The sequence below is a fragment of the Rhododendron vialii genome, chromosome 12a (genome assembly GCF_030253575.1).
Source record: "Rhododendron vialii isolate Sample 1 chromosome 12a, ASM3025357v1".
In the NCBI taxonomy this organism is placed as follows: domain Eukaryota; kingdom Viridiplantae; phylum Streptophyta; class Magnoliopsida; order Ericales; family Ericaceae; genus Rhododendron; species Rhododendron vialii.
In genome coordinates, this window is record NC_080568.1 from 21438420 (window position 1) to 21462323 (window position 23904).

A 23904-nucleotide genomic window follows, 5' to 3' on the forward strand; every position below is an offset into this window, starting at 1 on the left:
CGCTAAATGCTCATAGCTTCTTCTTTTTTATTCTCAGTTATTAGCTTCACAGCTTTACCATACAGGTTTTCATTCTGTTGAAGAGATCGAGCTTTAAACTCGATGATGAAAATCACTTGTTAAACCTTTTTGCTCGCGGTTGAGTCTTGTTTTCAACTCAAGCATATCGATGCGTATCGGTATGCAGTTTAATGGAATGTTTTCCCATATCAACTGGAGTATCTGCTTCTCTGGCATTGCTCATATTACAATTGGATCTGCTCATAACTATTATGTCATTTTACAATGACATAACAAGCTTAGGGCATCAAGAACCGCAATATCAGCAGCAGATATTGCTGATGAGTGCAGGCTCAGTGTACCCAGTGAAGACAGAGTGAAGCTTCTGGTTTGACTGGTGGAATATCTCTCGATCAGCTGCAACAGTTCACCTTGGGAACATGTGAAAAGTCTTAATTTGATGTTCTATTCGATTCTGGAAAATTACGAGGTCTCTCTCTCTATGAATCACAAAATAAATCGTTTTACGCCGAAGAAATACAAATGAGTTCTAGTGGAACTGCTCAGTGCAATAGTGTCATTCATTAGGCATCAATCTGCAAGAGTCATACACTGCTTGTTTCCTCAAAATTCTAAAGCTTTACACATTCCACATATTAACAGTCGCAGAGTCCTATAAAGAATATCAAATCCTCTATCCCATATCTCACATACCATATAGGGACCACAGGTACAAACCTGGTGAAAGAGAGAAGCCTTGTTAACTTCGGAGTAGAGTTTAGTCGGCCTTTGCTTAACACATAAATCTTTCATGGCGGGAAAATCCCATATGAGCAGTTAAACTAATCCAGAGAGAAAGTAAGGCAAGGCGTTTATAATGCATCTGGGAACAATCTTGACAAGCACAAGTGCTTCATCCTTACTATCATAGCAAAAACGCTATAGCATGGAAGATGTAGCAACCCCACGCCCAAATACCTGTGACGATTGTAGTGACATAAAAAAAAAAAAATTGAGTGAGCTCATGAGACAATTAACTTGGAAAGTTTTTTGTTTTGCCATCAATTTAGCACCATACAAAATTATTCAGCCACCTCATATTTTAAACAATGAAATCTAGTGGATGTCGCACTTTTAACAAAACCTCGATCCTCAATCAGCAAAGGATTTTGGTTTCTTCTTTGGGTTGATTCAGAGGGTTCAATGGAGTTCAGCGATTCTTGTAGTGGTTCCAGTGATTCAAGGACCACATCCACGTTCAGTGACTCAGTCAAGCAGATCATAAGAAAATCATCTCAATTCATTTTCTTTTTGGCAAGTAATATTAATAGGGGGCATTTTTTTATTTTTTTTATATCATGGATCGCTTCTTGAGCTTGAAGCCCCGAGTTCCACAAATTAGAATTAGACATTCAAAATATAGTGGTTCGTAGCTCAGGTTGTTACATACGTTTTGGGCCTTGAGAATAGCTCTTGTTTGCTTATGTTAAAGGCAGGATATGATTGCTAGATCATTAGAAATTATAAGCAATAAAAACATGCAAATTTGGAAGTGTGAGGAGATGAAGACCAGATAGGAGCATATGGCAACGACAAGTCCAGAAATGGATAAGGCCACCTGCAACAATAAAGAATTAGTATTAGAGTTAACAAAGGGTGTTAGCAACGTCCAATGTCCACACAGAGACAGAGAGAGACGTGTGGGTGGTCCCGGGGAAAGCGGGCAGGCGGGGTGGGAGGGGGAGAGAAGAAGAGATGGAAAAGAAATTCAGCGTACCACATTGAAACACAAGCATGGATGATCCATTGAAAGATGACAAATATTCCCGTCAATAGAATAAAATAAGCTATTCGGAAGAAGGGAAACCGCTGGAAGAAGACAAATAAATCTCGTCAGTCACAATTGACATTTAATAAATGAAAAAATCAACGAACATACAAGGTATACAACTCACCAAGCCATTCAAAAAGACATCACCGAGGAGAAAAACAGCATTGATTGAATGCATACTTACATCCATCTGCAATTTAAAGAGATTTTCAACTTGATGCATAAATGCAGAGTTAAGAGGACAATACAAGAGATGCATCTAGAGTAGGTAATTGATTGGAGCACGCTTGTTATGCACATGATATTCTCTTGCGGTAGTTATGAAGCATATGCTGATCAAAAGAAAAAGTAGTTCTGAAGCATATGTATATGTTATATTCCACTCCAGTCATATTTATTGGAATGTAATAATTACCAGTACAAGAGAACATCTACCTAATTTTACACAAACAAGCAGCCACTATCATCATCAATTTTCTGAAGGCATCATGTGTTTCATTTGCTTCCATTCCGAGGTTGTGCAGCATATCTAAATACCTAATTGCAAATCTAGGAACTAACCGTGACTGTCCAAGCCGAAAATTTTCTTGTTTTGCTTTCAAGGATCCAGGGGCAGGAACATTGTAGATTGCATATCCAATTTATGAGGCTATCTGGTCTTGTGACTCTACGAACTAAATCGTTACGATTGGTTATTTGGTTTTCTCTACCACCATATTTAATTTTGTTTTTTCTTTTTCTCAGGGCCTATCCAGGAGAGTTTGGGGAAGAGGAGAGGAGGGAACACCAAGATTTGGCCCTAAACAGGAGAATGGTTGAAGGCTCTTTCACCACATGAGCCACCCATTCACTCAGCTGTCACTAATTCACTCTGCACACAACTGGGAAAAAAATGAACAAACAGGACTCCAATGCCGATACTTACAAAACTCAATCTGTAATCAGCGGAGGTGAGAAATGGATAAAGTACGAACCAAAAGACGCAGTCTGTAAGCGTCACAGCACCTGCACAAACCTGCTCAGGGAAGAACGGGAAAATAAATTACATCATAGCCATTGATTTTGATAATTAAACAAAAAAGAAGATACAACTACAAAAATTTTGACCTCTAAATGTTAGGTTTCTGCGATAAAGTGCTTCTGTTTGGACAACATGTACTAAAAACAGAAATGCTACACCCACATACAATCTGTGCACAGATTGTGCACAGATTTTGTTGTGGGGCCCACCACGGGTCCCACACAAATCATCCGAGCCGTTCATTAAATGTAAAATATTTTTTCAAGGGTCCCCGTAAAAAATAATCTCAATCCGATACCTATAGATGCTCGATCCAATCGTATAACTTTTCATTATCCGAAAATCTGAATGAAAAGTTAGATGGTTGGATGAAGCACCTATAGGTATTGGATTGAGCTTATTTTTTACGGAGACCCTTGAAAAAATGTTTTACATTTAATGAACGGCTTGGATGATTTGTGTGGGACCCGTGGTGGGCCCCACAACGAAATCTGTGCACAAAAATCTGTACCGGTAGCAGGACTCTACTAAAAATGTGGTTTTGAATCTTTTGATATTTTTGGCCTATTCATTCTACCTCATTCTGTACAGCTGGTTAGTAAATTTTGTCCACACATAGACGACTTTAAACAGAGTTAAATTTGTTCTTGTTCTTTATTTAACCTTTTTTTTTTTTTTTTTGTTCTTTATAATTATCAGTACCTAACAGTACCACATTCTTTTCACTTCAGCTTCTAAGAACCATAACCGCAGAATCAAAATCCAAACATTGACAAAGAGAATCCAAAATGATGCATTCACATTTACTACGGAATGACACTGCCGCAGCAGCTGCACTATTGTACTAAAAAAACACCGAAAATTAATACTGCTGCATTCTGTCGACTACTCCTCACATATAGGGAACATGCAGATAACAACAAAATGAACATCTTGTCCATGATTCTGTTTTCCTACAAAATTGTGTTGAATCGTTCAAGGACAAAATGATACTGTTGGAGAACGCTTACCTGGTAAATGATTTGAAAGGCATAGCCCCATGTCCCTGCAGTTTTCCTAACACGAGTTTCTTCATGGGAATTCACGTTTTTAGACATATTTTGCAGCTTGGCATTTTCCTCCAATGCTGGAGCCACATAAGTGCCTCGCTTTGCATCTAAAGCGACAAGATCAACCCCATCACCAACTTCATGACAACATTGGCAACACCCATAAATGGAGAATACAGACGCAAGCTACAGAACACAACTGAGAATATAAGCAGCATATAGGTGTAAAAAAAGAAACACTATTGTCAAATTCAAATAAAAACATAAAGACATAAAAACAAAAGGAGGGAATACGGATTTGATGATATACCCCAAAATACATGGTGAGCAAGGTGAAAGTCCACCTGTTCAGCACAGAAAACATCACAAACAAAATAATTAGCAGGGTGGGTTAATACGCCCCTCAAGGTCACCAATGATTCGACATTTCCCATGTCATGATTTGAAAAAGTTTTAAAACCCTCGCATGAGGAAGTAGATAGAGTTTAAAGAAAAGCCATTCCAGCTTCTTATAGGCAATATGGGCATTTTCACAAATCGTAGAAGCAACAGTGATCAAGAAGCCTGCTTAGGCTAGTACAACTGTACAAGTGACAAGTTAAAGATGCAGACAAGAGAACTAGGATTTTGCAAATTGCATAGTATAATAAGAACATCTCTTGCAGAAAGCTAGATCTGTAAAAAAAGAAAGAAAAGTACTGCATGGATCTGCCGAAAAGAATCCTAAATGGGCATTCAGGTAGGGCTTTGCAAACAAGAGAACCACTTTTGGACGTCACTATATCAACTTCAAATTGAAGCAAGTTTGGGAATAAGGATGAACTTAAGCAAGCTGCAAAACTTACTGGGTATAAAAGTAGAACATTCCAAATCCATGAAGAACAACACTGGCAATAAGCAATGCCAAAAGAGTGCTGAAAGCAATGACTCTGAAGGCAAGCAGCCAAGCAGGATGGACTACTATCAAAGACGTCTTCCAAGCTTCATCCTTGTACAAAGATCCTACTTTATCTCGGCAGTTATCTCTTCCCGCTGTTTTTGATTTTTTGGAGCCTTCGAATTTCCATATTATAATTGCCGATACAACAATGGAGGTTAAGACCCATATTGCACAGAGGAAGAACCTCCAGTTTAACCAATAACTTGGGGCAGTTGTATCAGTTGTCATGACTGACTGCCAAGTCTGGTCTGAGGATCCTGTTTAGAAAACTCAATGAGTTACACTTATAAAAAATAAAACATAAGTTTCATATGACTGCAGTATGAACATTAATATCTACTTTGCAAATGACTAAGTCTGCAAATGACTAAGCTATTTGCAAATCTAGTGATGGAATATTTCTAAAGAATGCTAAGTAACTCATTTTTTTGGTTCGACGGTCAGGGGTGTCCGGGCCATCTTATGCACCTTTACTAATCCCTTCCCAGTCCGGTCAAAGGCAGGTCATCCGTGTCATGATTAGGGAATTCACAAGAAATACATTTTGTAGCCAGGCCCCAAGAATTGAACCCTTATCAATTGTGTGGAGAGAAAACTCACTAACCCCCTAACTACCCCTGGGGCTTTTCTAATTTCTAGGTAACCTTAAATAAAATGACATCCGCACGAATAGAAGTGTTTATACACTAATAAGAGACCTAACTATTAAAATCATAAAGTCATCAAATTGACATACTGAGACTGATGACATAGCCATGGAGTGGTTAGACAAGTTTCATAGGCTTTGGAAGCATACACCAAAGGCTAAGGATAGCACGAGCATCAAGAAGGCTTTTTGGTCCGAAAATAAGTGTCCTTGGTAGTTGGTAGTTCAAGGGTCATCTATGGTAGTTTGGTAGTTAAAGGGTCATCATGAATTAAGTGTTTGCATTGATAGTTGAAAGGGTCATCATGTATTTAGTATTTGCATTAATACTCATCTAGATGCATTAAACACATGCTAGTAGGTTCAATGTACGCATATATCTAGGTTCAGCCTCACATCTTTTTTTGGATGTGTTCATTAATTAGGTTCATTTCATTTAAAGTTCTAGGAATTCGAAGAGTCTTTCTCATGGATTATAAATTGAGATGTAATCTTTCATTTGGAATAGAGTTGATTAATGAATTGAGTTTACAAGGTTAAGGCCTTTGTAATTGGGGTTTGGGCTGCGGTCCTTCCTTGCAGAAACTGCCTAGCCCTTGCGAGGGTAAAGCACATCTCTCTCTCTATCTCTCTCGACTTCTTCTATTCTCTCATTTCTTCTACTTTGCGCACTTATCCAAACAACATTCTTATTTCCCCACCCAAAGCACCACGATTTTAGTTGTAGGCAGCGATACGCTAAGGGTTCTAAATCTGTCCTACATCAGAGACACAGCAATTTAACCATGTCATCTGAGAAAACAAAAGCTGAATTTCCCAAAGGAAAGAAACACAAACTTATTTGAAATTCTGTAATAGCTGACATGTACAGAAACCAAAACCAGAAAAAACAAAAACAAAGCCCCAAGGGTTGGTCTGGTTGGTTGGTGGGTTTGCTCCCCACACAATTGACGAGGGCTCGATTTCTGGAGTTAGACAGCAAGAAAGTATTTTCTTGTGAATTCCCAAGTCCTGACGTGAATGGCATGCCTTTGACCGGATTGGGGAGCGGATTAGTCGAGGTGTACGTAAGCCGGCCCGAACTATCCAAACCACCGGGGGGGAAAAAACCCCGAGAGAAAACCACAAGAAGAACAGTGCGGGGAAAATAGAATTTGGGCAAAATTGGCGTCCCAATGGAAACAACATCAGAAGCACATTTCAATCACAACCTTCACGAATCAGGGTTTAGACAACTTACATACCTTCACAGAGGCAAATTAGGAAAAGAAAAAAAGGAACAGATACAAAAACCCAGGTTGGTACCGGCCAAAGTAATGCACGGAAATTGAATTGGCATTGTAACGGAAAAAAAAAAAAAAAAACTGCCATGTATGTGAGGTCAGAAATTATTTTAGACGGTTCCAAATGAGATGCAGAAGAATTGAAACGGCCACCTAAAAATAGGATGTCGTACTATTTCAACCTAGAAACATAGTAGTAATATATACACCATGGACTTATCGAATCTCTGAATATCTTCTGCATAAACAAGAAGGCTAAAGACACAACTTTCCAACACAATTCCGGATACAACTGTGTCCTAGACCATTATATGAACTTAGGTCCATCGTCCACCAAACGGTTCCGGACCCTATGGTGTCCATAATTGTGTTTTAAAGATGTACGCATAGGCTTTCTGAACAAGGAAATCGACTAAAGAGAAGCAAGTTTTTGAATTACCTGTGTGTTTAACGCGATCAATTTGCTCTCTCTGAAGGATGAAGGAGGAGGGCCTTCTCTACTCGAGCGATGATATCTCGGATAGGACGAAACCAATTAGGAGTAATATTCCTGTAAGGAATTTGGTGGGTCTAGGACTCTGGTGGGAAAGAGAGACAAGAAGGTTGAGAAATTGAGAATGTAGTAGTTTCGAGAGAGAGCAGAGGAGAGTGAGCCACGTAAACCATGTCCCAATAATCGAGTTTAAAAAAAAAAAGTTACAGGAAAAATCCCAATATCCCCCTTCAATTTTCTAACTACTACATGTTTACGTGGCTCACTACATTACGAGAAATTTTTCAGCGCCGAGCGGGTATCTTACATGGTTTCCGCTCGACACTCTTGAGCCGTCTGATGCACTTTTAAACAACTTAGATTAAAATCTTCTCTCATCCCCGCCTCTCTTTCTTTTTTCTTTCTCTCCAAATTTGAGCCGTTCAAAATCACATCGAATGGCTCGAATGTGCCGAACGGACACCATGTGATACCCTCCCGGCACTGAAAAATTTCTCCTACATTACCTTTTCTCATCAAACTTCCTGATGGCAAATCCTATTTCATCCTTGTCCAAGTACCCCATGAACTTCTCCTTTCCTAGGAAAAAGTTCTGAACAACTAGACTGTGTTGGATGTGTTTTTTGAGATAATGATTATATAAGATTATATTTTTTCAACTTTAGCCTCTCTCTTTTTACATTTTTATAAACTTTTTCACTTTTTTAGTACAAATAAACTAGACACACTTGAAAAGTAAAAAAAATTATCAAAAAAATATTAAAAGAATTAGCGTTGACTTTATTTATTGGTCATTTGACATTTTTTAATACTCCTAAATTTTTTGTCCGCGGCGAATAATTTTTTGTCGGAGATTTTTATTTTTTAACTTTCTAGATAGAGATGTGGTATGTATAACCAAAAAGTGAGAAGCAAAATAAGTTGTAGAATTTCAGAAAAAAGAACCAAAGACGTCAAAGCAATCAAAAATTTTGAAAATAAGTTTTTGGAGAAGAGAACCTAACAAAGGAAAGATTTTAGCCTTTGTCATCTTCATAATTAATTCTTATGCGAACATCTTGTTTATTTTATTTTATTTTAAATTTACTAGTTACTTGGCTTGTATGGCAAAAATTCTAGAGTACCACGGTTACTATCAAAAGTTTAAGATATTCAAGGAATAAAAATTACTACTCTTATCTCCATTCATGAGCCCGAGTTTGCAATTTTTTTCTGTTCTAATAAGATTATCCCACTTCAAAACTAAATAGGCAATAGTGTCACCATTAAATAGGCTATAGTGTCAACTCATAATCTGCCAAGTGTTCCCATTAATTTCCGATTCATTGAGCGACTAGTGTTTACTCGTACCTACGGCACTACGCACCTCGATTGGAATTGTCCGTGCCTATGACACTTGCTAGCTAATGGCTCAAACACTAAATCAATTCATTATTACGTAATATGTGATCCTCTTCTTAGTGACATGAAAGAAAATTACCCATACTTATGACACTTTTCTAACTAAACTTTTAAGCTAGTTACAAAAAACTATCGATTTGCTTATGGAATCCTAGTAAATACCAAGTAAAAAAGTTAAATTAGCATTACTATGAATTCCTCACCGGTCACCACATACGTTAAACCCATTTGCAGAAATGAAACAACATATTAGAACCTATAAATCAAAAACCTCAATGTAACTTCAATCATTAATAGTTATCAAACGCCATAAACTAATCATATAAAGAGTAAAAAAAAAATTAGTTCAAACCGCGAGAAAAAAAAACAGGCTATCGAAAAAAGTTACAGAGAACTCAGGCTTTGGTTGAAATACCTCAGTGTAAGCGATCACCAGAGGCATAGTGTTTGCCCGTGCATATAGTACTATCCACCCCCGATTGGAATTGGCTCAATTTGCAGAAAAATTTGTACCCATGGAGTTACTCTTCTGAAATTCAATTTTTGCTTAGACTTACATAAATTTCTACCCATGTAGGCATGGGCAACCCAATGATAACAGAAAAAGGAAGAGAGAAAAAGAAAAAGAAGGGTCTGAAAACAGATGGACTTGGACGCGGACTACACTACTAAACTATTATTCAAAATGGAACGTCAAGAAAAGTCAAAATTATAAAACTCGATATGTGTAACATTTAACAATATACCCACCCACTCATACCAAAAAAATCACCAAATTTCTTGAGCACTCGAAACAGGCAGAAATTCCACCCGGAACAGCAGTTAAATTAAAATTTAAACAATACTTACACCTTGGAAGAAATAGACACCAAAAAATCTCAAAGGAATATTTCACACGGCTGGTTTCTTTGTTAAACCCATTACCTTTGCTTTCATGGAACTTTCTTAACTTAACTTTTATGCAGCTTTCTTCAACCAGCAACAGGAGTTGGAATTTATTTATTTTATTATGCCAACAACAGAAGCTGGGTAAAAAGAAGAGATGTCATTTTTGTGAAATATTTAAAAAATTGTGGGCACTTTCTTAAGAGAATTGGAAAGCACACATCAATCTTTGGATCAAACAAATCTAAGCTGTTACAACAACTTGTCACCATATCATTTTGTTTTATAATAGAGATAGAGATGTGTTAGAATTTTTTTAATCATTTTCTTAAGTTTAATTGTCCTTTAATTGTTGTGCATAGCTATTATGGATACCTTGGAGAATTATTAGGATTTGTGCGGAATTTTTTATACTCCGTTACTCCTTTTTTTTATTTATTTTGTTTTAGATTTTTGTAAGAGATAAGTACATTTCTAACTTAAAACTCAACCCGTTGAATTATGGGTGATAAATAAGCCAAACAAGCCAAGAAGGGGTTCATAAACTTGGTTTGAAAATATAACGAGCTTCAAAAAAGTATTTAAGCTTAGCTTGTTTAAGAGATGAGCCGATCTCAAATGAGTTTTGATCAAGCAAAACACAAATTTAAACACAAATTTGGAAATAGGGAAAATTTCACTTAGGCACTCGATCTTTCACACAAATCACACATAAACACCTGATCTTTCTTAAATTTCATATAAACACCTGAACTTTCTAAAAACTCATCAATTCAACACTTGACATTTCTTAAATTTCATATAAACACCTGAACTTTCTAAAAACTCATCAATTCAACACCTGACATCACCCCTTCGTCTAAAACCAAAGGGAAAAAAAGTTTTAAGTGCTCCAATTTTTTATTTATTTGAACCTGTGCGAAGATCTTATTTTTCTGATCATTTTATCCTAAAGAATCATAATTAATTTTTGACTCTAAAGTTCTCGTTAGTCAGCCCTAAGAAAGTCATAGAATCAAATATCTCTTAGGACTAATTAACGAGAGCCTTAGAATCAAAAATTAATTATGATTTTTTAGGATAAAATAATTAGAGAAATAAGATCTTCATACCGGTTTAAACGGATTGAAAATTAGAGCACTTAATTTTTTAACTTTATTTTTTAATATATAAATGATCTATACATAATTGAAAAATTAATTGCTTCAATTTTTAATTCGTTTGAACCGATGTGAAGATCTTATTTCTCTGATCATTTTTTTCTAAAGGGTAATAATTAATTTTTAACTTTAAGGCTTTCGTTAGTTACCCCTAAGGGATATTTGATTCTACGACTTTTTTAAGGCTGACTAACGAGAACTTTAGAGTCAAAAATTAATTATGATTAGAAAAATAAGATCTTAGCACTGGTTCAAACAAATAAAAAATTGGAGTACTTAACTTTTTTTCAGTTTTATTTTAGACGGAGGAGTGACGGCCGGTGTTGAATTGATGAGTTTTTAGAAAGCTCAGGTGTTTATATGAAATTTAAGAAAGGTCAAGTGTTGAATTGATGAGTTTTTAGAAAACTCAGATGTTTATATAAAATTTAAGAAAGGCCATGTGTTTATGTGTGATTTGTGTGAAAGGTCAGGTGCCTACGTGAAATTTTCCCTTTTCGAAATTTATGCGTAATTGCTTAATTCTAATTTTTAAATTTAAACACAAACCACATCACGGTCCCACCTGGAAACCAATCAAACGTCAGTCCTACTTGCACCAACACCAACTCTCATACACTCGCACCACACCACAAACACCTCACCACAAACCCTAGCCCATCTCCATATAAAATCCGCCCTCATCCCGTCCGACCCTGCCACTCCATTTTCATCCCCGCGCCGCAGCCATGCAGATCTTCGTGAAAACCCTAACGGGCAAAACCATAACCCTGGAGGTGGAATCCTCCGACACCATCGACAACGTCAAGGCCAAGATCCAGGACAAGGAGGGCATCCCCCCGGACCAGCAGCGCCTCATCTTCGCCGGCAAGCAGCTCGAGGACGGCCGCACCCTCGCTGACTACAACATCCAGAAGGAGTCCACCCTCCACCTCGTCCTCCGCCTCCGCGGCGGCGCCAAGAAGCGCAAGAAGAAGACGTACACCAAGCCCAAGAAGATCAAGCACAAGCACAAGAGGGTCAAGCTCGGGGTCCTGCAGTACTACAAGGTGGAAGACTCCGGGAAGGTGCAGAGGCTCAGGAAGGAGTGCCCAAACGCCGAGTGCGGGGCCGGGACCTTTATGGCGAACCACTTTGATAGGCACTACTGTGGCAAGTGCGGGCTCACCTATGTTTATCAGAAGGCCGGCGGTGATTAATTGCGCGCCTCTCTCCTTATGTTTTAATCGTATCGCTATGGGTTTTGTTTAATTTTGGATGTTAGTTTCTGGAGTTGGATTGCTGGTCATCCTGGACTAATTTTGGTTAAATGAACTCAATTTTTGCCTATGATGCTTGATGATGTGTTTTTGTTTCGGCCTTTGTTTTGCTTAATTGGTGGTGGATTTGCAGGGTTTTCTTTGTTGGGGAAGCATATGTGGTTTAGAAGTAATAAACCGGTAGGGTGGTGTTTATTGTTGGATTTTAATTGCTAAGAAACTCGGGTAGTGTTGCTAAACACGGATAAATTAAGGACTCAATTTGGGCAGGTTTATGCCATAATTGTTGTTTTGCGGGTTTTGCTAATGCTGACTAGCATGCTTAGCTTTATATACTTTGTCTGAATGGTGGTATGATGCTATTTGCATTGTTATGCTTATGAGGTTGTGTTGAATTGATTGAATTGTAGACATGAATTAGGTAATGAGCCTTTTGTTAAATTGATTGGTTTTAGATAAGTTCCTGGTGTTGTTGCTCAATCAGTTGGAAGTGCTTGATGTGGCCAATATGGGGAGAGAGGAATTGAAGGTATTTTGATGGGGAGAATAGGCCTTTGTTCAATGTTAAGAGTATTTTGATTTCTCCTTTGTTTAGTTGGGAGTCGAGGGAATGCAAGAGTTTTGTTATTTGTCTTCTTTTTCTTCTATTCCTCGCTTTCTTTTGTACATGGGTGGCATCCCCTTGAAGCCTTCTCAATAAAATTCTAGTTCTTATACAAAAAAAAAAGAAAAGAAAAAAAGTTGGCAGTGCTGTTTTTTATTGTTTGGCTTGGTATTACCTAGGGTGATAGAAAGTTTGAGGCAGTATTCAGTGCTGTCAATGGTTCTCTGGGACTTTTTGATCTATGTCATACTATGGTGTAATATTGGGGCTGCCAGGCCGGGAAGAGGAGAATGGATTATGTTTGGAATTAAACTGGGAAGTAGGACCATATGGCATTGTCAAAATTTGCTGGATTAGTCCAGTTTTAAAATTCATTTAGGTTTGTTGAACTTCTACGTTTTTGTTAAGTTCCTTGTGAACTAGTCTATAGCTCCTGTTTCCATGTTCCTCTTAGTGTTTTCGTTTCCGAATTTTATTTATCACTCACTTATTGGTTCTTCTTAACGTTGATTCATATGGTGGTCGTTAGGGGACAGTAGTAGCCACCTTTGCCGTCGCGCTCGATTGTGTTTAAGCCCTGTCTTCTGTTTCCTTTCCCTGCCTGTATGAACCCAACTTTGGTCGATGATATGTGTATGATATCTTTTTTCGGTTCATCTGTAGCTTTCTGTGCTTTTGTTATCTGAGTTATGTTGGGGTCATATTCTCTTTCATCTGTTGTATGTACTAACTGTAAATTGAGATTTATGACATGTGCATGCTGGTATGATGGTATATTGTTGTTTTTTAGTTATGTTAATGAGGTTGCATTGCCTTGTTTCTATTGTAGAATTGAACTTGGTAATGAATCCTTCTGTTGAATTGATTGGTTTTCGTTAAGTGCCCTGTGTTGTTGCTCAAGCATTTGGAAGTCTCATTTGGCTTGGTAGTGTCTAGGTTGATGGAAAGTTTTAGGGTTCACTCGGTGCTGTGATGAATATCTAGGAACTTATTCATTGTTCGGTCTTGCTGTGGGCTGACGATAAACACACTAGAAGACAAGGAAAACACATATTTCTATGTACTTTTTATATCCATTAATACACGTCACACATTCACTATTGTCAGCCCATTAGGTTGATTTTAGAATTTTCCTTCATCGTTATATTACGGAGTTATGGTTGATTTGGTGTGTGTGTGTGTGTGGGGGGTGGGGGGTGGTTTTGTCTGGGAAGGGGGAGAATACTGGCCCCATTGTATATGAAATTCTGCTCCCGTCCTAGGGGAAGATTGGCTTATTTTTGGAAGATACAGAAGAGTACTGCAGAGTAGGACTTCGTTGCAATTTTTGAAATTTTCTGGTTCCATTTGTTTTGACAAATGGTGCGTGGTTACAAAAAATGCTTCATGAAAACGTTATTCCACCTTGTTTATAAAAAGCGTGATTTAAAAAAAAAAAAACGCCTTTAGAAAGCGTTATTGACAAAGAGTTTAGCGGGCTAAAAAATAAGACTTGTCCACCCTAGTTTTTACCCATACTCCGATTCTCACCTCCACACCATTTCTCCTCCTCGCTCGTCACTCCGGGGACCAGACATAGGCCAGCGGGGTAGCTCCGTTCGCTATCTGGTAAATGCCTCTCTCACTCTAATCCAGTGCAGGGAGCGATGTTGAAAGAGAAGGCTCCGACCCTTGGAAGTCGATTAGAGCGAATCGGAGGGATCAACAATATGCAATCGATCTCGAAGTGTTATTCTGATGACGAAAATGATTTTTTGTACTCCTTCTGTCCCTAAATAAGTGTCTGGCGCGCAAAACTAGGCCTTCAAAAAGATGCATTTGTTTCGTTAAAAAAATTAATTTTTTTCCACAAATCAATAGATAGTAATGAGTTCTATTAGACTGTGAAAAAAAAATTAATTTTTTTAATGAAAAATATGCATGTTTTGTAAAGTTTAGTTTTGCGCACCGGACACTTATTTAGGGACGGAGAGAGTATTTCTTTCTTTTTTTGTTTTTTGTTTTTTGTTTAAAGGAAGTTTTTAATGAAGTATTGTTGTTTAGTGGAAGTTCTTAATTAAATATTGTTAGATGCTTAGATCCATATAACACAAAGTTATGAGTTCTATAGATACAATGGGGAATTGTTTTCTTTTTTTGAATCTTTAAGCCTAAAAAAATCAATGAGTCACATACTAATAAGCAAAACAATTAAAGAGTATACAGTGACGGCTCCAGGAATTTGTGATAGGGTGTTCAAAAATTACTTTAATTCTACTAGTTGATATATTAACCAATAATATATGTACACAATCTCATATAGCTGTATAAATAGTACGGTCAAAAAACATAACTTCTATTCTAAAAAAAAATTAACTACGAGGCGAAATAAGAACTTAAAAATATATACTATTTTTTTAACAAAAAATGAATTTTTTTGAATGTTGGAATTTGCAGTAGATAGTGTTTTGAGAATGGAGGGGTTAAAATTTTACAGTTGACCTAAATAAATTTTTATATTTTGTGCCAACGTTTAACTAGCATATTAATCTACTAAAATCCTTGTGAAAGAAATTGTAGGTAGTACGTTGGGATTGCCCTTCTCAAAAATATGTTCTTTAGGATGACATGATGAGATTTTCTATCGTAGTCTTAAATTCGAAAAAATATTATTCAAGTTAACGGGATTTACAATGTAGTTGATTTTTTTTAAAATCTTTGTCTGTAATTTTATAAGCTACCTCGCCCCCCCCCCCCCCCCCCCCCCCCCCCCCCCCAAAAAAAAAAAAAAATAATTGTCATGAATACGAAATTAACATATTTAGACCATTGACAATAAAGATGGACAAAGAACGCAGAGCATAATACTTGCCCCAATAGATTCTCCTTTTCACTTTGTTTTGACAAGTTTTTTTATTATGATTATGATGGACTGTAAATTGGGTTGTGATAGAGTGTTCAATTAGTTTTGGGTTAGGTGTTCAATTCTTTTTGGGTTAGGTGTTCAAGACTTTTAGAATTGGGTGTTCATTGATATTTATGTTGTGTGTTCAAAGAAAGATTAGCCCATAATTTTCATATGAATTCTAAACAAAAAAAATTTGTTCGGATGTTCAGTTGACCATGGAACTCTCCATGTGGAGCCGCCTCTGGGAGTATATCAAATTGTGAATCGCATTTTTATTCACCCTCTATAAAATACTGAGCAAAAGAAAACTTCCTATATTGAATAGCTTATTTGTTTGTTTGATTAAAGGAGAGAAAATTAAACGAATTTTTCATTTTTGGAGTAGAAAGGGAAACCAGTTGTTAATAATAGTAAGTAGTAAACATAGAGTGCGGATAAAAAAAAAATACATAGAGTGCCAATAATCGAAAACCATTTGTCAAGGAAGTAGGAAACATAGTGCCATTTATACTTTTTTCCCAAGCATAAACCATTTGTCGTAATGATTTAAAGAATGTGCAAAACTAATGAGAATATTATGAGAAATTTCAAAATGGCACTTGAACTTTCAACCCAATGTTCCATAAACACCTGAATTTTAATTTTATTTTAATTAGCACCTATACTTTACAAAATTCTCAAATTCAGGCACCTGTCGTTATACTTCGTCCATTTTGTTCAAACAAAGGGCTGACGTGGCATTTTTTACCCAGTAACTGGCTTCACTGCACATGGTGGGAAGTGGAGAAGATGTACACAATCAAAACCTCACCCTTTTACTTCACGTTTTCAAAGAAACGAAAAGGAAATTGATATTCGCGCTCCAAAATTTATTGCTGGCGCTCCACCTTTTTGTTTTTATACTGTGATTTGTTTTTACGCTGTGATGTTGCCAGCAGTGTAAAAACAAAAAGGTAAGCGCCTGCAGTAAATCTTGGAGCACAAATATCAATTCCCAAAGGAAAAATGGGCGAACGCACCCATCATCTTTCTTTTCCCACCCCCAACACCAGAAGTCAGAACCGTCTCTCTCTCTCTCTCTCTCTCTCTCTCTCTCTCTCTCTCTCTCTCTCTCTCTCTCTCTCTCTCTCTCTCTCTCTCTCTCTCTCTCTCTCTCAATTAGTTTCTAGGAATCCCAAAGAGTACAAACCCAACATTAACCTATTTGATAACCAGAACTTTGTAGCATACATGGCTTTCTGCAATTTTTTGGGTACAAGAGGAGGGTTTGTAGACTGAGAGAATGAAAGAAGAAAAAGGGGAAAAGAAATAGAGGGAGAATTTTTCATAAGTCCACTATACCACTTTCCAAACCTACTAAGTCCATTTCTAAATTCTATAACCCCCTAAGTCCACTAACCTATTAATAAGGATATGATAATCTTGATTAGTCTAATATACCCCCTGTTTTGAAAAAAAAATTTGCCCCGTTATTTCCTCAATTTCAAACATATCCATTTAATCCCCTTATAAAGCCCCAGCCCATCCCCCCCCCCCCCCCCTTCCCTTTTCCGGACGATCCAGCTTCTTCGACAGAAACCATAGACAAATCTCTCATTGCAGCCTCCTGTCGTCGTCGCCATCACCACCCACCTCCCGTCACCGTCACATTCCGTTCCTGCCGATTACTCACTACCGTTGGTTCACTCCTCGCCTGCTCGCCACGGTGCACTCCTCCTCCTCCTCCTCTCCGCCCTTCGTCGCCATCCATGGTTGTTACCACCATGGCCGAGTTCCCGCCCTCCATCACCGCTACCACCGTCGTCGACACCTTCATCATCGTATATCTGTTCAAAACATCAGGTGCCCTTCCAAATCGTAACAAATAACTCGATCTTCGTCACCTTGTGTCCCTCGGTATGGTTCTTTACATTTGAAGGGTTATATATTCAGATCTGTTAAGGTTTTGTTTTTTTATACCTTTGTTTAGTTGTTGTTGGGTACCATATATGGTTATATGTTCAGATATATTAGGATTTTGTTTTTTGTACTTTTGATTAGCTGCTGTTGGGTAACATATATGGTTATATATATAGTTATACATGGTTATGGTTATATATTTATGCATATATAAATATATGGTTATATATTCAAGTCTATAAACGGTAGTCCAATTGCACTAAAACTGTTTTTTTGCTTGCTTTTGAATGTTTTTTGTACTTTTTTTGCTGCTGTTAAGAAACATATATGGTTATATATTCAGACCTATATGGTTAACATATATGGTTAATTTAGTGTTTTAATTGCGAGTATATATGGTTATATCAAACTCTGATCATTATATGTTCTACTTTATTGAATTGGTCCGCGCAGCGGCCTTACTGACTTATTATTTGTGCAGTTGTTCAAAGGGTGAAGAGTATTAAGTTACATGTGAAGTCGACTGTGAAGAAGGCGACGGTGACAAAAGGAAAGAAGTTACAAGATCTCTTCTTCTTCTTTTTCCCATTTTTTTTAGAGTTAAAAAGGACAGAATCTCATGTATAACGTTATAAGATTATATGTTTATTTTTTGTCACACTTATTACGTTTTTTTGTGTGTATTTATTTATATGGCAAAATAATACATATAAGGTTGTTTGTTTGTTTTTGCATTGTAAACATATATAAAATTATTTATATACGGTTATCAGAAGCAAGTCAATGAAGCCGCTGCGCGGACCAATTCAATAAAGTAGAACATATAACGTTATATGTGCGTTTCTGTGCTGTGAAACTCCAAAAAAATAGAACATATAACATTATATGAAAGCTGCTGACTTGTGTACCTCTCAACAAAAAAAGAACATATATTGTTACTCGAAGCAAGTCATTGAGGCCGCTGCGCGGACCAATTCAATAAAGTAAAAATATAATGTTATATGGGAGTTTATGTGCAGCGAAACTCCAAAAAAAATATAGAACATAGACCATTTTTGTTAATATATGTACGTTCAGATGTAAATGTGGAATGTTATATGTTCTTGTATTATAATGAAAAAGAGATTTCAAAAACTCATATAACGTTAAATGCGAGCCGACGAATGAGTATATAACGTAAAATGTAAGTATCGCACGTTAAATGAGAACTGATGAACGAGTATATAACGTTATATATGTACAATTACGTTATATACAGTGTATCAGAAAAGGAGAATCTTCTGTCGCTTTATTCCAACGTAACTGCTGGGATTTCAAACGTAGAACGGATAATGGGCTAAAAATATGGGATTTGAATGGAAAGGGTAATCTTCTCTCTCTTTCTCTCTCTCTCTCTCTCTCTCTCTCTCTCTCTCTCGTTTGGACTCTGTTTCCCTTCTGGATATGGGAACAACGTGAATATGAGAGATTTTATAGGAGTGGGATATGGGAGATTTTATAGGAGTGAGATATATCAGATTAACAGTTTTTAAAGGTAAGGATATTTTGGTCCTGAACTAATTCCTTTTTTAATTGAATTGGACTTAAGACCTCACCAAAACCTAATTAGTGGACTAGAGGGGTTATGAAATTTAGAAGTGGATTTAGTGGGTTACAAATATGCTATAGTGGACTTCCCAACAATTTTTTAAAAGAAATACGGTCAAGTTGCTAAGTTCGCTGGCGGCGAAGTTGAGAGAGAGAGAGAGATCGATCATCAATCTCGGTTGGGGTTTCTCTCTCTTATTCAATTTTCTCCAAATTCCCTTAAACCCTCCATGGCATTGTCTCCCCCGACTATCAAACCCAATTACAGCAACAACAACATCAATCACACCAAAATAGACGAAAAACAGGAGAAGAAGAAGACGAAGAAGTGGAGCGAAGACCATGGCCACACCTCTACTGATCCAAAACCACCGCCGCGGCCCCCTTATCATTAGGGTGTACACCAGACGATGTTGTCCCAAGAGGCCCAGGCTTCCCCTTGATTCCTTGGTAGTGGTAAAAGAAGAATTAGAAGAAGACGAAGCTGACACGAGCGTGCAACCAAAGAAAAAGCAGAAGACGAGCAATGAGAAAAGGGCAAGCAGAAAGCCCTAGTCGACACCATAGTTAGGAAATCGAAGAACAACTGTGTCAGTTTGAGGAAGGCTTTGATTCTCTACAACTTTTGGGGCTACTCTTGTGTGCCAAAGGGGCACTTAATGGAAGAAAAATGCCACATAAGTAATTTTTGTTACATAATGGACGGAATATGAGGCTAGGTGCCTGAATTTTGGAATTTTGTAAAGCACATATGCCTAATTGAAATAAAGTAAAGTTCAGGTGTTTATGAGACATTGGGTCGAAAGCTCAGGTGCCATTTTGAAAATTTTCCGAATACTAGTACTCCCTCCGTTCCAATTTAATTGTCCTTCGTTCTATTTTAACTGGCTAAAAAATGAATTATATCTTTAAATCCGTAGTGAATTTTATATCAAATATAGATTTTGTTTGATAGATCTTGATTAGTTCTATAATAAAATATTTTTGAAATCACATAAAATATTATAAATTACAAAATATAATCAATTAAAAAATAGCATAAATTCCCAAAAAAGACGATTAAATTGGGACGGAGGAAGTACTTCTCAAAAGCGTGCTTACAATTTACGCTTTTTCTGAAAGCGTGTTTACAATAAACCCTTTTCTTTATGCATGTGCAAAATGTTTACATTATAAACGTAGTTGCCAAGAGCGTTTCTTATAGGTGTGTTTTGGAACCACGATAAGGCAATTATGATTAAGTTAATTTTCTTGCTTAATACGGCTTAACCAATGCTAAAAGCGTGATTGGAAAACACACATTTTTTAAAATGTAAATTGCAAATGCGAGTTAACGAAATTTGGGAATAAAGAAAAAAAAGCACGCTTTGTTTAATAAATCACTCCCTCCGTACCAATTCTTCAGTCTCTTTTGGGAGTCCGTGCCACTTTTTAATTGATTATATCTTGCAATCTATAATCTTAGGTGATTTTGAAAATATCGTTTAAAAGAGCTCATTGAGATCTATCAAATAATATCCATATTGCATATAAACAGTACTATCAATTAAAAGTTATAATTAATTATCTATACGGTTAGGATAAGATGACGGAGAAAAGAATAAGGACGGAGAAAAGAATAAGGACGGAGAGAGTAGTTAAAAAAAAGCCCTGCTCGGTTAATGGGCTGAGAAATGGGGGACGGGGGAGTGGGAAATGAAAAAAAGAAATCGACGGTTTTTTGGTAACTACATTCGAACAAGTAACGGAGTTATGTGGAGTTATCTGACAGGGGATGTCAGTGTGATTTCGAATAACAAAGGGGTGTGCAGTGTGGTTGATAGTAATATAAAATAGAAGGGGTGTTAGTAGAATTGGGCGCTGCTATTCGCAGCCCTTTATTTTCTCCCATAGCCCGTTAAAAATTTTCAATTATACTCGACAATTAGTTACCGAAATTGAGATATATTTTCAGCATCCAATTACCGAAATATAATATTTTTTTCAACAGTTATTTACCGAAAATGTATGTTCGGCAGTTGTTTGCAGAAAGTTTAACATATTTTCAACATGTAGTTACCGAAATATAATCTTGTTTTCAACAGCTATTTATCAAAATGTTATGTATGATTTTCAACAACCATTTACCGAAATGTAGTGGGCTATGGGAGAAAATAAAGGGTTGCGAATAACAGCGCTCGTAGAATTTTAAACCACTAATAGAAACTCAAGTCAACCACACACGCAGCTGACAAGGCCTATTGCCACGTGGGAGTATTATGAAACCGATTTTGCGGTGGGAGATCAGTGAGAGTGAGATCTTGTGATGGCCATGTTGGAAAACTAATCAATCGATACATATATCCTAGTATAAGAAAGAAAATGCGTTTTTCTTTTAAAACCATCCAAACCCTTCTTAATTTTCTAGATTTTTAATTTTTTTTTGTTTATAAAAAAAATAGAGAGAGAGAGAAAGAATTTGAGAGACGGACACGTAAGAGAGGGAGGGAGAGAGAGAGATGTGGGGGTTAAATATGGAGGAAAAGGTTCGTACAACCAGACAACCAGGGCCGGCCCAAGGATTTTGGGTGTCCAAGGCCAATAAAAAAATGTGTGCCCTTAAAGAGTTAATACTTAACAATTTTTACAGCAACAATCACAATACAAAAAAGCCAAACCAATATAAAGTTCTACTAATCATTATATACGAACACAAAATACAAAGTCTCCAAATAGGTAAATACATATTATCTCAAGAACGCATGAGTGTCACTTGAATATTACTCGTCTTGCATTTCTAAAAGCAAAACTATCAATTAAATTTGTATAATCCACCTCTTTCACCAAGTCATTTTCAATTGATAACATGGCTAACCCATTTAGTCTTTCTTGTGACATGGTTGATCGAAGGTAATTTTTGATCAATTTCAACTTTGAAAAGCTTCTTTCTCCCGAGGCAACACTAACCGGTATAGTCAAAAGCACTCTATACGCATTCCATGTATTTGGGAAAGAGTCGGCCATAAGTTTGATAAAATTGAGCACTTCAATTGGTTTCTGCACTCCCCTTGGCAATACTTGTTTCAAGCATTTCAACTCTACAAACAAATCTCTCCCATCAATATCGGAAACCCCGCCATGCTTTAAAACTTCTTCAAGGTTGGTACAATGATTTTTCAAGCATTCATCACTCGAACTCGCCTTTTCCAAATCAAACAAGAAACCAAAATTCTTGTCATACACTTCAAATTGTTGGAACTTATCTTTGAAGGAAGAAAGAGCTTTATCCACAATTACCAAGAAGTAATTCACTTTCATTGATTCTTCAGCAGAGTGTGTCACCTCGTCCGCAACATCTTCATCAAATTGCTTCTTTCTTTGAATGATGCGCTTTTCAACAAACTTAGGTTCAATCCCCATTTCATTCGCCATTTCCGTAGCATCAACCATTGCCTCCTCAAAATCAACTTTTCTGTAGTTCTCAAAATAATCAATCAGGCATTTTAACTTCTCGATAGCAAGGTATATGCACATGTCTTCACTTTGAAGAAACCTGCTCACAATGTTAACATCAAACAACAACTTGTACCAAATAGCCATGGCAAACAAGAACTCAAAATTCTCAAGTTCGTTCTTTGCAAGGGATTTTGCTTCACTTTGTGCTATCGACTCTGTCGTCGTGTCGTTCGCCAAGTCTACCAAAGCATCTCTTAGTTTTGAGGGATTGTATCTTATCGGCTTGATGCTTTCAATGTGACTTTCCCAACGTGTTTATGACAATGTCTTAAGCGTGAGACCCTTCACATCTTTCAAATTGTCTTTTAAAATTGCCCACCGTTGGACTGAAGAGGAAAACAACACATATAGACGTTGTACCACTTCGAAAAATGTTTTTGCTTTAGAACGAGAGTTGGCCATAACACAAAGAACAAGATTGAGACTATGGCAACCACATGGGGTATAGAATGCTCTTGGATTTACTTCAAGTACTCTTGTTTGCACACCCTTATTTTTCCCTTTCATGTTAGAGCCATTATCATAACCTTGTCCCCTTAAATCACCAATATCAAGTTGAAGGCTAACTAATACTTCTTGAAGTGCACAAAATAGCCCCAATCCCGTCGTGTCATCCACCTTAAAAAATTTTAAAAAAAACTCACTCACCCTCACCTCTATTGGACTTGTTGAAATATCCACACATCGTATGACAAGGGACATTTGTTCTTCATGACTTACATCCGGGGTACAATCAAGTATAACTGAATAATATTTAGCATCTTTGATTGTTGCAACAATTTTACTCTTCACTTCCGCCGCTAACATCTGTATCAACTCGTTTTGGATTTTGTGATTGAGATAATGGTTATGAATCTCAGCCTTTTCAATTCGCCTCAAGTGCTCTTGCATTACTAGATCAAATTTTCCCATCATTTGAATAAAACATAAAAAAATTTCATTATTCCTTTGGTAAATCTTCTCATTTTCTCCATGAAATGGTAAATTATTCTGCGCAAGTGCTTCCACAAGAGCAATTTCTCTCAATAATACCCCTCTCCAATGTTCCCTCTCTTTAATGACTCGTTCTTGAACACTTTTGTCAATTGTTTGATTCTTCTGAAATCTTCTTTCCAACTCAATCCATTTGTTCATGCACGTGAGGTGCTCCCAATTAGTTTCATGACTTTTAAGCCTATCACTAATATTTTTCCAGTCTTGAAATCCATCATTGGCCAATTGAGTCTTGTTTCCTTCATTCTTGAATAATTTGCAACAAAAGCAAAATACTTTATTCAAAGCCTCCGAGTATACTAGCCATTTTCTATCATGTTTCTCTCCATTGGGTAAATGGCGAATATAGTGCACAGAAGAGAAATGTCTACTTTTCTCATTGTCATCCTTAGGAAAGGTAGCATCATCATTTCTTCTTACGGGACCTCTTTCAACCAATAAGTCCCTTAATTTTTGATCCATGTTATCCCA

General features: G+C 37.0%; 3 protein-coding genes across 3 annotated transcripts; 1 reads left to right on the top strand and 2 right to left on the bottom strand.

Moving 5' to 3' along the window:
- Positions 1-548: 548 nt before the first annotated feature.
- Positions 549-6848, bottom strand: LOC131311441 (uncharacterized). The gene is made up of 9 exons (XM_058338910.1): positions 6732-6848; positions 4747-5098; positions 4212-4245; positions 3863-4087; positions 2757-2846; positions 1956-2021; positions 1778-1869; positions 1571-1618; positions 549-978 (listed from the first exon to the last, which is right to left on the bottom strand). Exons 2-9 carry the CDS (start codon positions 5067-5069, stop codon positions 873-875), a joined length of 984 nt encoding a protein of 327 aa, XP_058194893.1. The 5' UTR covers positions 5070-5098; positions 6732-6848; the 3' UTR covers positions 549-872.
- Positions 6849-11282: 4434 nt separating this feature from the next.
- LOC131312147 (ubiquitin-ribosomal protein eS31 fusion protein-like) lies at positions 11283-12038 on the top strand. Its single transcript, XM_058339911.1, has one exon. The coding sequence runs from the start codon at positions 11438-11440 to the stop codon at positions 11906-11908; it is 471 nt and encodes a 156-aa protein (XP_058195894.1). The 5' UTR covers positions 11283-11437; the 3' UTR covers positions 11909-12038.
- Positions 12039-17141: 5103 nt separating this feature from the next.
- Positions 17142-23352, bottom strand: LOC131309558 (uncharacterized). The gene is made up of 4 exons (XM_058336174.1): positions 23161-23352; positions 22760-23058; positions 21892-22669; positions 17142-17285 (listed from the first exon to the last, which is right to left on the bottom strand). Exons 1-4 carry the CDS (start codon positions 23350-23352, stop codon positions 17142-17144), a joined length of 1413 nt encoding a protein of 470 aa, XP_058192157.1.
- Positions 23353-23904: the final 552 nt, after the last annotated feature.

Coding starts and splice junctions, on each gene's coding strand:
- LOC131312147 (XM_058339911.1), top strand. CDS start 11,438: ATGCAGATCTTCGTGAAAACCCTAACGGGCAAAACCATAACCCTGGAG.
- LOC131311441 (XM_058338910.1), bottom strand. CDS start 5,069: ATGACAACTGATACAACTGCCCCAAGTTATTGGTTAAACTGGAGGTTC. Junction 2,847..3,862: donor CCTTTCAAATCATTTACCAG/GTAAGCGTTCTC, acceptor TTCCCTGAGCAG/GTTTGTGCAGGTGCTGTGAC. Junction 1,870..1,955: donor ATGTCTTTTTGAATGGCTTG/GTGAGTTGTATA, acceptor GTCTTCTTCCAG/CGGTTTCCCTTCTTCCGAAT.
- LOC131309558 (XM_058336174.1), bottom strand. CDS start 23,352: ATGGGAAAATTTGATCTAGTAATGCAAGAGCACTTGAGGCGAATTGAA. Junction 23,059..23,160: donor TACTTGATTGTACCCCGGAT/GTAAGTCATGAA, acceptor AAATTTTTTAAG/GTGGATGACACGACGGGATT. Junction 22,670..22,759: donor TTTTCCTCTTCAGTCCAACG/GTGGGCAATTTT, acceptor TCACATTGAAAG/CATCAAGCCGATAAGATACA.